The 16,865-nt window shown below is 37.8% G+C and overlaps 1 protein-coding gene across 8 annotated transcripts in view; it reads right to left on the bottom strand.

The window, feature by feature from the left end:
* The window catches only part of PPM1L (protein phosphatase, Mg2+/Mn2+ dependent 1L), a 316,391-nt gene that overhangs the window by 107,655 nt on the left and 191,871 nt on the right, over positions 1–16,865 (bottom strand). Inside the window, exons 2-3 of one of the 8 annotated variants that reach the window (XM_063620392.1) lie at positions 15,043–15,141; positions 10,691–10,732 (exon numbers count right to left, since the gene is read on the bottom strand). The exons of 6 other annotated variants lie outside the window; for them this stretch is intronic. In XM_063620392.1, the coding sequence (XP_063476462.1) occupies positions 10,691–10,714 (24 nt within the window). In that variant the 5' untranslated portion in view covers positions 10,715–10,732; positions 15,043–15,141. The remainder of the gene's footprint in view (positions 1–10,690; positions 10,733–15,042; positions 15,142–16,865) is intronic. One more of the 8 variants, XM_063620391.1, reaches the window with a different exon arrangement.

Below are 16,865 nucleotides of genomic sequence, written 5' to 3'. Positions count from 1 at the left end.
CTAAAAATACAAAAAAACAGCCAGGCGTGGTGGCACACACCTGTGGTCCCAGATACTCAGGAAGCTGAGGTGGGTGGACTGCTTGAGCCCAGGAAGTGGAGGTTGCAGTGAGCTGAGATGCTGCCATTGCACTCCAGCCTGAGTGACAGGGTGAGACATTTTCAAAAACAAGGAGATTACAAAGTAGTTTGTATACCTCATGTGTGAGGAAAAAAAAAGGGTGAATTAAATTAATGTATATCATTAGTTATGTCAGAGTAATAAAAATTGGGGTGATTTTTATTTTTTCTCTCTAAAGTTTTCCAAATTTTATAAAATAAAACAGTATTTCTAGGTGCCAGCACTGTGCTGAATGCTTTAAATGTGCTAGCATATGTAATCCTTACAACAACCCTAATAGATTTTTACAGATGAAGAAACAGACTCAGAGAGGTTAAGAAACTTATCCTCAGTTATACAGTGAGTATTGGAGCAGGAAACACAAATTGCTATTAAATTAGAAAAAAAATAATTTCTTACAAAGATGGCAACGCCTACTGTGGTCACTTCTTTACAAGGTAAAGCAGCCCCAGGCTGGGATAAAACCCAGAATAGAACAAAAGAACACATGAGCAAAGCTTCCCAACAGATGGGAAAGAAAAACATGCCTTCAATGCTGTGTAACTGGAAGCTAAAGCTGAGGGCAAAGCTGTTAAAAGCAACGGAAAAACTGAATAAAGTTACACAACATATTAAATTTACTCTTGAAAATTTAACAGTAAGCCTGAAAACTATTCATCTCTCCATATTTTAGGGAATATCCACCACCATCACGATGACCCCTCCAAAATCTCTGTGAGGAAAAGGTATTAAACTTACTTACAAGTTTCCAGGGAGCCAAAAGCTTCTCTTCAAGGAAAGATAATAAGTGATGTAATTAAATTCTAATAGAACTGCCATTAGAAAAAGATCACAAGTAAACTAGAGCTATGTTTCAAATCATTTTTAGTATATTTCTCTGGGAAAAAAAAGTGTCAAGGTCAAGTTACTTTACTCATTTTGTTACGTTACTCATTTTGACTTTTAGTGGACTTAAAATAAAAACAGTCTTCTAATGTCCTTAACTATGAAAATATGCTTCATCACATAATAATTTTTACTTAATAATTCATATGTCATGGTTGTGTGAGTTTTTTATTTTTGCTCCTTCACTTTTTAACAAATATTCTATTTTATTACCAATTCTAAGACTTAGTGAATAGTAAGCAATTTTACGAAGTTTTAGGTAATGATAATCAAAAAGAAAGTGCCTCTATACTCAATAAATTCTTTTTAGAAGGTATTTTTTAAACCAAGAAAGGGATTTATCATTAACTTTGTAATGAAGTATGTTGTAAATGTTGGTCCTGATATGGAGACCCAATTTCCAAGTAACTGAAAAATCAAGAGTTGAGATTTTAAGATTTCAAAACCTCAGACATGCATCTTAAGAAGAAAAGGGATTTTTGCCTCATGGATGGTCTACAGAGTGCTTTGCCAAGATAAAAAGCTTAAGAATTTTAATACCCCTCAAATTTCACAATTTTATAAATTACCTTTCCCCCTCCATTTTATTTAACACACACGAACACACACAATTATAATCTGAAAAGAGAGAGAAACCCTCAAGCTCCATTAAACTGAATGGGACAAATAATTGATGGCAGTGCCTTTCAATTTATGTTTACACCACATATATGCCTAAAAAACACACAGGGCTTCTGCTTCACTTATGTGTGTTGACTGTGAATGGACACAGCCTTCTAAAGCTGGAAAAAAAAGGGACAAAAGCAAAAGGGCTGACCTTTGCACTCATGTCAACAGTAAATTTAACACTGATAAATTTAAAAACACTGATAAATCATACAATAAGATGCTAGATCTGGCTTTAAGGACATCTGATCAGTGGCCCTCTCCTGTGAGGAGACTTTGGCACTGAGGAAGACATACAAGGGAAGTAAGATGAGAATCGATTCTGCAAATACTGTGTAGAAAATGGGCTGAATTTAGGGAAATGGTCACCGAGGGATGATCACAAGTTATTCATAAGATAAAGGAGAGATTATCATGGGAATCCTTCGAAATTCACACCAGAGCAAGAAAGAAGAGAGAAGGGAGTAATATTTTATTGCAGGCAAGGTTTCCCTGCCCTTGAAGAGAAGGGGATGTGTGTTTGCTGATCTGGCAGCAGCCAGCACACAGACCACATGTTAATTTACTTAGTTTCACCTTGGAATCCATCTTTCTTATGGTAACATATCATTAACTTTTGACAGCTGCTCTTTGGCTCCAGGCACTTTAAAATAAAGTCAGAGTGAGTGCCCTTGCCCACCAGGAAGAGAACATAAGGCAAGGCAGTTATTCTTCTCTCATGCCTGCCAAGAGTGTCATTTCTTGCCATTTTTAGTCTTTGGCACTTCTAACCTGGAGAGGTTATTCAAATAAGAAAAGTGTCTTTGAGATGACCATCTTGCACTCCTGAATTCATAATTCTGCCTCAAGAAGGCAAATTTGATTCCTTCAAGAGAGATGGCATCAGGAAAAAGTCCCAGGCTTAAACCAGGAGCATAAAAATGAAATCTTGCACCTATTACAGAGATTTAACATTGCTCTGGAGAACCAAAGCTGCAGACGTGCAAATGCTAGTCGTGTGGTAAAGCGACTGCCGCAGAGGGCATAACACTCAGTGTGTGAAAGACTTGAAGTCATCTAACCGGCTGAATATGAAGGCTAAAGTTCCCATTTAGTTTAAGCATTAAAGCGATGGACTACTAAGTTACAGATTATCCCAGACAATTCCTTTGGAATTCCTAATGTGACAAACCTCGAATAACTTTATCATTCATCTAATTCATATTCAATCTGACACTATATTCATGTGGTAGCACCAAGCGTGCCAGAGTGTGAAAATATCACTCAAATCCCACTTTCTGTATGATGGCTTCCCTAATTGCAGATGGATGCTTTTGTACATAAAAACTAACTTACCTCTCTTTTCTAGATCTTACCCTGTAATTGCAATAAAACATAATTTTGCCAAATTATCAAACATTATTCAGCTATGTGGCCCATTTTCCTTATCTTATTATTTCGATCAAAATCTACCCTCAAACTCTAAAGGATTAAAAAATGTATCTGCTTTATAGTCTTAACAAAAAGTTGACCTTACTTCCCTACCGCGACAGCGATGATGAATTCTTTGCACATATTACAAATATCAATATTACACATATTCCAGGGATAGGTTAAGGGATTCAGGGGGAATAATTTATACTAGTTTCATGATGTTTTTGTTTTAAAGCACAAATACACATCTATGTTCCCCTGAGGGATAGCAACATAAAAACAGCCTCATGTCGGACTTTCTCATCAATCTGTGGAGAAAACAAGAGGCACTCAGCCAAAGCAGTCTGGCTAAATTTTGTGATGGGTGAGTTCCTGTCTTTTCTGCGGTTACAGAAAGAAGATGTTTCACATTCTATGCACTTGAGATCTATAGAAGAAAAATGAAAAGTAATATTTGTTTACAGAGAGAACTATGTTTCATAATTCAGAGAAAATTATGGTTAATTACTGATAAAATTCCCTTCCCTTTCTGAATCTTGGGCTATAGAGCTTGCAGAAATATTAACTTCCATTAGTGCTATCCAAATGTATTCCAGAAAGTTCCATGTGGAATGCTAACTGAAAATGCCCTTGGGAATTCAGGAAGCCAGTGGAACTGGTAGAAGTGAATTATAAAACACTCATGAGTTATTAATCAAAAAGAACTCTGAAGCTATGACAGTAGAGCAGCTGCTTAGGAGGTAGCCAAAACATGGTCAGATAAAAATGTTCTTTGGCTAGCAACCACTATTTATATAGGAGTAGCGCCAGAGAACTCCTACTGGGCCTCATTTGGCTTCTGCCCTGCAGCTACCTACCAGGCTTTTTAGGGTGGACCTCCAGAAGGCAGGTGTGGCCAGGGTGGCAGGGAAGCTCCACACGAATGCCAGTTGGGCTTCTGTCTCCAATCTGACATGACTTTAAGAAGTGCCTTCAAAACCCGTATTAGATTAAGGCTCCTTGTATGTGTAGTTGGGGTATGGAGAAGGCCTGGTCTTGCTGTCCAGGGAGCTGGTAACTGCCTTATTTAGCGTGATATGAGTAACCCCAAAAAGATCCCCACCCCCAAATCATTTTCCCTTTTTTGATGCCTGAAATTCTATCATTATAGCTTCAATCTTTGGTTAATGCCAGCTCTTCACCTACCAAAAGGTAAATATTTTAAGGAGGAGTAGTATACTAAGTAAATATTCAGTCTTAGTGTAAGGAAGTTGATCAGATTTTTACCTACAAGGAGGTGGATTGACAAGAAATAAGGCACCCAAGGAGACTCCTGGGAATGGAGTGTAAAGTATGAAAATGAAGATAAAGAAAGACAAATGTTCTCTACTCTGAAATTTAACTTTGTGTGGAGGAAAACACAAAGATCTGCGCTCCTTGAAGTTCTAAATTACTGTTCTCTGTCTCTGGCTTCCGCTTCGAGACCTGCCATCAAAGCTTATTTGAGGCTAACCTAATGACACAAATTTAATTTGTTGTATCTCACATATAGGTAAATAAAGAACCAAATTCAGTAGCATCTACTGCATACATATAGTTTTAAAACTTCTGTACAAATAGGAATCATCACCTTGGTTGCAAAAGTAGTCTCTCAGAATTAAAGCAATTGCTTTCCCACTTGTCACCACAATGTCCTATGTTCAGATCTCTGTTACAGCTCTCAACCACTTCAAAGTGTCTCTATCTAGTCACCTATTTGCCTTCCCACTAGTTTGTGGGCAACTAGCAGGTAGGACAGAAGGTTTTCACCTATGTGGGTTTCCCCCACGCTTAGTCCAACGTAGGCATGATGGCAGAAAAGGATGGGGAATGGGTGCTTTAAAACCAGGCTTAATATCCTATGAGTGATAACTCTACATGACCACAAAGAAAGATAAAAGGGACCGTGCCCACAATGGTTCTTCCTATCACTCTGACATTTGCCTCTCTTCTGCCATAAATCATATAAATGTCATACTATTTTATATATATGTGCCGAGCATCACACCTTATTTAATACCACAGGAACCCACTTGCAAGGACTGCTGGTTTGGACAGAGCCACAGTCTGTTGTATCTCATGATAAAACTGTGTTTTCAAATATTTTTGTATTATTTTCAACCCGACTAAAAAATCTTTGAGAGCAACAAATCCTCTTCCCAGAAATACACACACAGTATCTAATGTCTCATTTTAGGAATACAGGTATAAAACTCATAAACAGGGTCATGGTGAAGCCTTATTAGCTCCATACAGGGGAAGGGCACTAGGACAGGGCTTCAGTTTTTTCTGCAAAATTAGGTCACTGGGCTTCATCAGTGTTTCTTCACGGCTAGTATTCCAACCAACTGCTTCTAAGTCACCTAGGGTGGAAGAGGGGATTGCCTTCTTTAAAAATGCAGATTCATGGGGCCTATCCATATTTAGTAGATCAACTTTTTTCAGGGTAGGACTCTAGAATCTACTTTTTAAATGGTTGCTGTATTTTAACAGGCTCACTAACAGGTGAAAAACAACAGATTCTACCCCCTAGAGATTCTAATTTTCTAAGGTCTAGGCATGTGTATTTTTACAAAGCTTTATAACAAATTCTGATGTACACCTAGGGTTGTACAAGACCCTCCACAAGAACAGTCCTTCTGCATCCCCCAAGACAGAGTTTGGCAAATAAACATTTTTAATTCCTGGGAAAACCTTGACTATATGCAATGACATTCCTACATGGCCTTTCAACCCTCAGTGCCACAGGCTTTTTTTAATCATACAAAATTGCTAGTCTGCTCAGCTTCAAAAAGGCTGAGCCCTTTCCTGAAGCAAACTAACCGACCTTGTGTACTTCTAATGCAAGGGAGCACCTGGAATCCTTTCCCAACAGCTTGTGGGCAATCAGGCAAATCTCAGCAAGCTGCGTGAAACAGGCCACAAAATGACCTGTGGCAAAGCACTGTGAAAACACAATGATTTCCTCTTGACCATCCCAGGCATGGTAAGAACACTGACCTGACCCCCGCTCCTGAGGACTGCAAGTGGGACTTTGAATCCTGGAAAGCTGCAGCAAAATATAGCAGAAGGGAAAGGAACTCAGCATCACCAGCAGTGTTGCATAACTATGCAAACAAGGTTTGAAAGGGTATCTTATTTTAGCAAGAGAAAAATGAGATACCTAATTGTGTGGAAAAGCTATAGTTTCAGCAGTGACTGCACCTCCTTGTGTAAATAGAAAATGACATATTTTAAAATTTGGATGGGCATACAGTTCATGAACATTACAGAGAAAAATATATCTTTTTCCCAAGTCTGACTTCAACTCCATAAGAAAATAGCTGGATGGGCAGTCACACAGTCATAAGCTAGAAGTATATCCTTTTAATTAATATTTATTGGATGTCGACTATGTGCTGGACACTGTGCTAGGTGCTAGAGATAAATTGTTATTTATATTAACATTATTGCTTCTATAAAGTAATAGATTAGTCCAATGTGATGGAGGAGTTCAGTGGTGTGATTAGAATTTTGGGTGGTTAGGTGTTGAGCTTGAACGCTTTCTTAATTGATGGCTGCTTTTGGGCCAATTATGGAAATAATATTTTTTACTCTCTACATAAAGGTTGTTTCCTGGTGTCTAAAGAGCTGTCCCTCTTAGACTAACAGTTAAATTTACAGGGGAATTAAGTGGGTCTGCAGGTAAATTTAAAGTTGAACTAAGATTCTATCTTGGACAACCAGCTATTACCAGGCTCGGAGGGCTTGTCACCACTACCCATGAATCTTCCCACTATTTTGCTACATAGACAGATGTGCCCTTTTAGCTGTTCTTGGGGAGTGGGCAGAAGTAGACATGTCCCTGCTCTCATGGTGCTTATGGTCTAGTGGGGAGATAGAAATGAACAAGATTCTTTGATGAGATAAAACAAAGAACCTAAATAGCCTGGTTGGGGGTGAAGGAGGAATAGGGAGAAGAGGGTTTCCAGAGAGAGATATGTAAAGCCAAGATCTAAAAAATGATGAGGAGGTTCATAGACAAAGGGATAAGGAGCAAGAAGAAGCTAACATAGACAGGAAAAACAGTATATTTTATTGATATGAATTTTCAAAAATGGATAAATTAGAGCCATGGGTGAATAGAAGTTGTAATTTTACAGGAGAAAAGGCTTCAAAATTGCTCTGAGGTCTAGATACCAGCCATTGGGACTACTGAGGAACATTAAGGAAGGGAGAAATATCACCACATTTGCCCAACTAAAACCAATACTAACTTTCTATTTGTTGTGGGGAAAAATTAGTTTCTGAATTTCTTTTCATTAAAATGGGTTTATGATGAAGAGTCTGAGTTAAGAACAAGGTTAGGCCTAACGAGCTCCTGACTTGCCAGTTAACACTTTGTGTGTTTTTCACTCTTTCTCTTTCTTACTCATGCTGTTGCTTTTCTTTAGTGTTGGCAACTCTCCTTTCACATTTCTCTCAAGTGTAGAATGTATACCATTTTGATTCTTCACTATAGCATGTAGAATTGTAACATATCTGGGTGTCTTATACTAGTCATTTTTTAAGTCAGAAAAGATATTATTTTATGAAGGGAATTGTGGGCTAAAACAGCATCAATTGATAAGCATCAACTAACTTCAAATCATTCATCTCAAGTTGTAAAATTCTTGCCTCAAAACTCAGTGCATAAAATTAAAATGAACTTTTAAGAATTGATGGAAATTGCCCAGTATGACAAGAAAGTGGCACTTTCAAAGGCAAAGGAAAGAAGCCCAATGGTCTCCCCACTCCAAATCCCACCTTGTTATTTTCCTGTGTGGATACGTGGTCCTGTTCCACACAGAAAGTTCCCCGCAAACAGAGGAGTAGGAAAAAAAAATACTCAAATGTATAGGGTGGCCTAGTATTTCCCACAGGGAGGACTCAGTTCCACAGGATGAAATCTGGGTAATCCAGAAAGAGTTTTTACATCTTCAGGGGTGTTCCACCTACCTGCAAGGAGGGCTGGAGAAATCATATGTAATGTGATTTACCCTTCTAGGTGGGTTGGCGGAGCTCTCTGAAGGCATACATTTAATAGCTACCATGTATGCAGTATTTACTATGTGCCAGGTACTGTGCTTGGTATTTTCTATTAATCACTTCATTTAATTCTCACCAACCCTGCAAGGTAGGTATGATTATCAATGTTTTGCAGATGTGTCCTTGCAAACCCCCAGTAAGCCTTTTCTCTTTGGTAAAGTCTATGGTTTCATAAATATTTTATGTAGGCAAGTTTTAGGAACTCTGGGCTAAGAAAAGTAAGATGGTAAAATTGAGATGAAGCTAGGGATAAAGTTAGATGCAAAATATGTGCTTTATTATTTCACAATTGACCCTTAAACAACATGGGGTTACATACGTAGTTGACCCTTAACCCCAACACAGTCAAAAACCCACAAATAACTTTTGATTCCCCCAAAATGTAACTACTAATAGCCTATTGTTGAATGACAGCCTTACCAATAACATATATAGTTGATTAATACATATTTTGTATGTTATATGTATTATCTATTGTATTCTTACAACAAAGTAAGCTAGAGAAAAGAAAATGTTATTAAGAAAATCATAAGGAAAATATATTTACTATTTATTAAGTGTAAGTGGATCATCGTAAAGGTCTCATCCTCGTTATCTTCACGTTGAGTAGGCTGAGGAGGAGGAGAAAAAGGAGGAGTTGGTCTTGCTGTCTTAGGATTGACAGAGACAGAAGAAAATCTGTGTGTAAGTGGACCTGTGCAGTTCAAACCCAGGTTGTTCAAAGGTCAACTATATTTGTTACAGATGATTAAAAAGTAACTCTGAGTTTCTTGGCACCCAATGCAAAGAAATAAAGGCAACCATCTGCACAAGTCACAGTGTCCTCAAAATAAATTATAGGAAAGATCAAAACAATGCCTATGGCAGCCATTAACTAATGAATTATTTACCACTGAACCTAGATTGACCCTGAGAATCCTTCTCAATACAGTATTCCAAGGCAGCCACCAATCAATCAAAGTTAGCACATAAGATGAGACCTCTTTATGAGCCTTGGTCTAAATTCAGGGTGGCAAACTGAAGCCCAAACATCCGTCTTTATAAAGTTTTGCTGGAACATAGCTCTGCCCATTTCTTTATATATTGTCTATGGCTGCTTTTGCACTACAATGGTAGAGTTGAGCAGCTGAGACAGGGACTGGATGGTATGCAAAGCCTAAGATAGTTACCACATGGCTCTTTACAGAAAACATGTGCCAAACACTGTTACAGATGGATGGCCAAACTAAAACAAAATCAGTGGAGAGAGAAAGAGAGAGAGAGATATAATATCTAATATATATATTAGATATAACATATAACATATATAACAATATATGACATATATTATATATAACAATATATAATATACGACATATATTATATATATGACATATATTATATATAACAATATATAATATACGACATATATTATATATAACAATATATAATATACGACATATATTATATATAACAATATATAATATACGACATATATAACAATATATAATATACGACATATATAATATATAACAATATATAATATACGACATATATATTATATATAACAATATATAATATACGACATATATATTATATATAACAATATATAATATACGACATATATATTATATATAACAATATATAATATATATTATATATAACAATATATATAATATATATTATATATAACAATATATATTATATATAACAATATATAATATATAATATATAACATATATAATATATAAAATTAATTTTTTAGCTCGCATTTATTATGTGCTTTCATGTATGGGCACTGTGTTAAATTTGTGGTGTACAAAAATAAGCTGCACATCATCGTCCTCACCTTGAAATAGCTCTGATTTAAAAATTCTAACACTCCAGATATTTTTCTTAAGCATTTTATTTCTTTCCACTTGACCATATAACCTAAAAAGTTAGAGAGTCTTAGAAATTGTAGTCTGGTAGCAGTCCTCAGAGAAAATGGATGGGTAAAAATACAGCCAGACATTATAAAGGGCAGCTGCTTTATTTAATGTAAGATTAAAAATAAAAATGTTATTAAGCATTCTAAAAACAATGAGCAATTGGCAATACCTCATAAAAAACTAACTTAAGCAACTTTAGATTCTCAAAACTGTCATTTTTCAGGAACCGCATAATCATGAGAAAATTAACAAGGCCCCAAAGAGACATGTAAAATTTGAATTAGGATTCACAGTAGATTGGCAGGGACATAATAAATCCATAATTATGGTGATCCACAGCTGCTCCAACCTTAGAAAATAATGAACTGCTTAGTGAAGGCTGGTGTCTCTCAAATAGCAAGAAAAAATAATCTGCTGTGGAACAGTACCCTATCTTTATGTCCTATACCCAAATAGTCCATAGACAAGGATGATCCACCTGAAGATTTATTGTTGCAACAAGCAAGTTCCAGATGTCATAAATCATTATGGAAAGAGATTAGAAAAATTATAAACTTTGCCATCTACAATATACTCAATTATTAATTTCCTTATATTCCCCAAGGTAGTACCTGTGATTCTTCTTCAAAACACATTGTGTTGATACAAGTGCCCTAGAATAAAGAAGTCATTAAATAAGTCAACATGACTTATGAGACACGCACAACAAACCAAGCTTTCTTTTCTTTTTTTTTTTCCAGGCTTTGTTTTTTTTTATTATTTTATTTTATTATTATACTTTAGGTTTCAGGGTACATGTGCACAATGTGCAGGTTTGTTACATATGTATCCATGTGCCATGTTGGTTTGCTGCACCCATTAACTCGTCATTTAGCATTAGGTATATCTCCTAATGCTGTCCCTCCCCCCTCCCGCCCAAGCTTTCTTTTCTAACACAAATCTATGTCCACATTCAGGCAATTAAATAGTGAAGATTAACAGAACTTCAGAAGACAGATGGCTGGCCATTTTTGCATTGAATTTCTACTTATCAATTAAATGAAATGCCAATTCTGTTTGAAATCTTTCCTTCAAGAGCAGTACAAAACAAAATTTTACATATAACACATTTTAATATAATATTTTAATGGTATCCTTCCTAAGAACTAGGTAAATTCTCAGAATCCTTTCCAGCTCTTCAATTAAAAAGAAAATTAAGTTTGGATTTCTATGTGTGTATCTTGTATAATCTTTCAAATACGACTTCTGTAAATGATAGCTAAATTCCACAGTACCTCATTTAATGAGTGCCATCAGGGAATGAAGAGTTCCACATAAGTGAATGTCCCATTTAACTCAACTTTAATACTCTAATTGATGAAAAATTATTTTAACCGCTTTTGATGAAAATGCTTCTAAAATGAAAAAACATACATCTCAAAGTTTTTCAAAAAGAATGCACAGAAGAAAATCCAGCATTTTCTTGATGATTCAGGGCTACCTTGGGAACACAAAGGGAGGGTTGTGGCATGCATGTCTCCTGCATATGAGTTTGGTTTCCACAGCACATTACCCTGATCGCTGTGAGAAGCTCTTGGTTCTCCTCCACAGGCAGATAATCCGGCTTCTAAGAGGCTGCTTTATGCACAATTATCTAGCCTTAAGACTTGGAAAATGTTCACCCTTCTTACTGGAGAAAGGTACATGAGTTTTGTGATTGTTTTTTACCCCTCAATTCCTTTTTGTTTACTTCCTGCTTCACTACAACGTTCCAGGTGGCTTTAAAAAAAAAAAAAAAAGTCTATCCTTCAGATAGGTAGAGTGTAAGCAGTACAGAAATGTGAATATTGAATGAATATCTACTTTTTATGAAAAATCATAAAGAATTTCCCTTTAGATTCATATACTCTAAGAAAATCCATCAAAATGGCAAGACTAAAACTGGTAACTTTATATCTATGATGTTTGTATGCACATGGAGGGGTCCATGCACATAAGGACTTCTTATGAAAATCTAAATGAAGTTTGTATGATTTGTCTTATGAAAAGTTATATGGTTTACATTCTTACCTAACTATTCTTTGGACCAAGACTCATACTGTCTTTCATTTCCGGTTCTTTAGCACTTTTTACAATGTCAGGCATTAGGTAGATGCTCAATAAATGCTGGGAGAATGAATGAATAAAAAACTCAGTGTCATGGAAAAATTTAAAAATTCAGTATCTCAAACTTTAAATAATCAGTTTACCTTAAATCACATAAATTGCCACACTGACAAGTAAACAATATTTAATAACACGTACCTTTTTTGAAAATATTTTCAAACATTATTCATGAATGAGCAACTTCCTAAAATTAAGGCTGGGTGTGATGGCTCACATCTGTAATCCCAGCACTCTAGGAGGCCAAGGTGGGAGGATTGCTTGAGTCAGGGAGTTTGAGACCAGCCTAGGCAATATAGCAAGACCCCCATCTCTATAAAATAAAAATAAGAAACCAATGTACAGGAATGAAAAAAGCAGTTGCCAAGGAGTTTTTCCTGACTACACTTCTGGAAACTACCATGAAACAGTGACAACTTCCATATTAATGGGCAGTTAATAATCTTAAACTTCTACATATTTTGGTGAAGCATGCATCTGTAGTTAGCCTTTTCTCCACCAGATGGCACCCATGAATCAAGTGAAATGTTTAATGTCTATGACAATCAAAAGGGAAAATGAATAAAGCAGTAAGCGTGGTTGTCCTCTTGTCTACTACACGAGCAACTGTCAAAATTCACAGCTATGAAAAGCAGAGGGCTGGCTGAACTGAGTTACAAAGTAAGCCTAATAATTCATTCAAGTATTCATTCTTTTAACATTTATCAAACGTTTATCGTACTCCAAGCATTTGCTAAACACATAGAGCTAAAAGAAAGAGCACTTGACCTCAAAGAGCTTATCACTAGGGAAGCAGATGACTTGTAAATAAATAACTACAAAAGAATACAACAAATTCTCTAATTGAGACGCCTCGGAAACACCATGTATTAGTCCATTTTCAAGCTACTGATAAAAACATACCCGAGACTGGGAAGAAAAAGAGTCTTAATTGGACTTAAGAGTTCCACATGGCTGAGGAGACCTCAGAATCATGACAGGAGGCAAAGGGCACTTCTTACACGGCAGTGGCAAGAGAAAAATGAGGAAGAAGCAAAAGCAGAAACCCCTGATAAACCCATCAGGTCTCGTGAGACTTATTCACTATCACGAGAATACCATGAGAAACACTGGCCCCCATGATTCAATTACCTCCCCAGGGTCCCTCTCACAGCACATGGGAATTCTGGGAGATACAATTCAAGTTGAGATTTGAGTGGGGACACAGCCAAGCATATCATTCTGCCCCGTCCCCTCTAAATCTCGTGTCCTCACATTTCAAAACCAAACATGCCTTCCCAACAGTCCTCCAAAGTCTTAACTCATTTCAGCATTAACCCAAAAGTCCACAGGCGAAGTCTCATCTGAGACGAGGCAAGTCCCTTCTGCCTATGAGCCTGTAAAATCAAAAGTAAGCTATTTACTTCCTAGATACAATGTGGGTACAGGTATTGGGTAAATACAGTCATTCCAAATGGGAGAAATTGGCCAAAAAAAGGGGTTACAGAGTCCATGCAAGTCCCAAATTCAGCAAGGCAGTCAAATTTTAAAGCTCCAAAACGATCTTTGACTCCAGGTCTCACATCCAGGTCATGCTGATGCAAGAGGTGGGTTCCCATGGTCTTAGGCAGCTCCACCCCTGTGGTTTTAAAGAGTATAGCCTCCCTCCTGGCTGCTGTCATGGGCTGGTGTTGAGTGTCTGCAGCTTTTCCAGGCCGACAGTTCAAGCTGTCGGTGGATCTACCATTCTGGGATCTGGAGGATGGTAGCCCTCTTCTCACAGCTCCACTAGGCAGTGCCCCAGTAGGAATTCTGTGTGGGAGCTCTAATGCCACATTTCCCTTCCACACTGCCCTAGCAGAGGTTCTCCATGAGGGCCCCACACCTGCAGCAAACTTTTACCTGGGCATCCAGGCAGTTCCATACATCTTCTGAAATCTAGGCAGAGGTTCCCAAACCTCAGTTCTTGACTTCTGTGCACCCCTAGGCTCAACGCCATATGACAGCTGCCAAGGCTTGGGGCTTCCACCCTCCGAAGCCACAGCCCGAGCTGTACATTGGCCCCTTTCAGCCAAGGCTGGAGTGGCTGGGACACAAGGCACCAAGTCCCTAGGCTGCACACAGCACGGGGACCCTGCACGTAGCCCACAAAACCACTTTTTCGTCCTGGGCCTCCAGGCCTGTGATGGGAGGGGCTGCCATGAGGTCTCTGACATGGTCTAGAGACATTTTCCCCATGGTCTTGGGGATTAACATTAGGTTCCTTGCTACTTATGCTAATTTCTGCAGCTGGCTTGTATTTCTCACCAGAAAATGGGTTTTTCTTTTCTATTGCATAGTCAGGCTCCAAATTTTCCAAATGGTTGTGCTCTGCTTCCCTTATAAAACTGAATGCCTTTAACAGTACCCAAGTCACCTCCTTCCTGCTTAGAAATCTCTTCCGCCAGATACCCTAAATCATCTTTCTCAAGTTCAAAGTTCCACAAATCTCCAGGGTGGGGGCAAAATGCCACCAGTCTCTTTGCTAAAACATAACAAGAATCACCTTTGTTACAGTTCCCAGCAAGTTCCTCATCTCCATCTGAGACCACCTTATCCTGGACCTTATTGTTCATATCACTGTCAGCATTTTTGTCAAAGCCATTCAACAAGTCTCTAGGAGGTTCCAGGCTTTCTCACATTTTCCCGTCTTCTTCTGAGCCCTCCAAACTGTTCCAACCTGTGCCTGTTACTCAGTTCCAAAGTCACTTCCACATTTTCAGGTACCTTTTCAGCAACACCCCACTCTACTGATACCAATTTACTATATTAGTCCGTTTTCATGTTGCTGATAAAAACATACCTGAGACTGGGAAGAAAAAGAGGTTTAATTGGATTTCCTGTTCCGCATGGCTGGGAAGCCTCAGAATCATGGCGGGAGATGAAAGGCACTTCTTACATGCTGGTGGCAAAAGAAAAATGAGGGAAAAGTAAAAGCGGAAACCCCTGATGAACCCATCAGATGTCAAGTGACTTATTCACTATCACGAGAATAGCATGAGAAAGACAGGGCCCCATGATTCAATTACCTCTCCCTGGGACCCTTCCACAACACGTGAGAATTCTGGGAGATACAATTCAAGTTGAGATTTGGGTAGGGACACAGCCAAACCATATTATACCATGTCCAAAGGGATATGTGAGCCATATTTTGAGGGATGTAAGGAGTTGCTGAACAGAATAATGGGCTGGGTAGCAATCCAAGCAGAGAGCACATTCCATATAAAGACAAAGGCAGGAAAAACATGGATATATGGGGTTTAGAATTGGGTTACAGAGCTGCAGAGTTACAGAGCTGGAGGGAAGAGTATGTAAGTGTGTTTGGAGGGGAAGGGAAAGGGAAAAGAAATGGTGGAAGATCAGAACTAACAGCAGGCTGGAACTATGTAAGGATACTTAAGAGTTTTAATTCTATGATAAATAGCAATAGCTAATATTTATTGAAAACTCTCTATGTGTTGAACACTATGTTAAGTGCTTAAATGCATTATCTTATTTATTCCTCATTATGACTCTCCAACATATGCGCTATTTCTATACCTATTTTTCAGAGCCCTGTCATTGCTCTATCCTTGGGTTCTTGCCTTGGAGCTGCTCTAATAACAATTGCGCCCCATACCTCACCTGCTTCAAAAGTCTTTAGAAGTGGGTAAGGCATGCTGTTTTTGGACAATTCATTCTGTTCTATAGTAAAATGCAGGGCAATAAAGTTCTGTTATTCCAACTTCTGGAAGGAGTCCTGAACAAGACTAGGAAATCTGGGTTCCCAGTCACACAGCAATCACCCAGTTCTGTGCCTGTGTGCTCTTGTACACATTCTTTAACCTCACTGGCTGTCAGTCCCCTTACCTGTAAAACAGGGGAGTGGGCTGAAGGCATTGGATTAGAAGATCTTCAAAATCACTTTAGGTCTTAAATTTTATTCCATAAATTTTAGTTATTTATTTCCCTCTACCATACTACCCTACTTCGGAGGTGTTAATGAGTAATTTAAGGCAGGCTACAAAGAACCTGCAAAGCCTATATAATCTGGAAATCCTGAGAATTAACCATAATATTGATAGACTAATAGCAGAGTAAAGATAATAGTTCACAGGCTCCTAATATGACTATCTATTTCGCAGCTATCATATTAACTGGTAAGCTCGCAAGGTTAAACTGCATAAACCTAAAGGACAGAGACATATTGATTATTCAGAAGGTTACAAATATGCTCATATTTTCATGTATCATTGAAACAGAAGTTTCTCCAACACCTCTACATTAGCTTTGGTGACTTAGCAGCCATCAGTTGGCAGTATGACGCCACCATTGAATTAACAGAACCAGCTAAAAAATCAGATGGCTTCAAATTCCTGCTGTCACATTAGTGGCAATGAACAAATCTATTTATTAAATAATAGCAATTCTCTTGCTGAGCCTTAAGTAAGGCAGCAAAAATGAGACCAAGTGTGACTGATTTTCAACATTATAAGAGTGTGGTGATAAGAAGAAGTAATGATATAAGGATGAAGCAGGAAAAATACTTGTATGGACTTCCTATCAAGAATTTAAAAACAATATTTTAGGACAAGCACTCTTGAGGTCAGTCTTTTAAAACAAATTTAAGTATCATCAAACTTAAAC

Source organism: Symphalangus syndactylus, chromosome 17, assembly GCF_028878055.3.
Source record: "Symphalangus syndactylus isolate Jambi chromosome 17, NHGRI_mSymSyn1-v2.1_pri, whole genome shotgun sequence".
Classification (NCBI taxonomy): domain Eukaryota; kingdom Metazoa; phylum Chordata; class Mammalia; order Primates; family Hylobatidae; genus Symphalangus; species Symphalangus syndactylus.
This window is presented reverse-complemented; position numbering and strand designations above follow the sequence as displayed.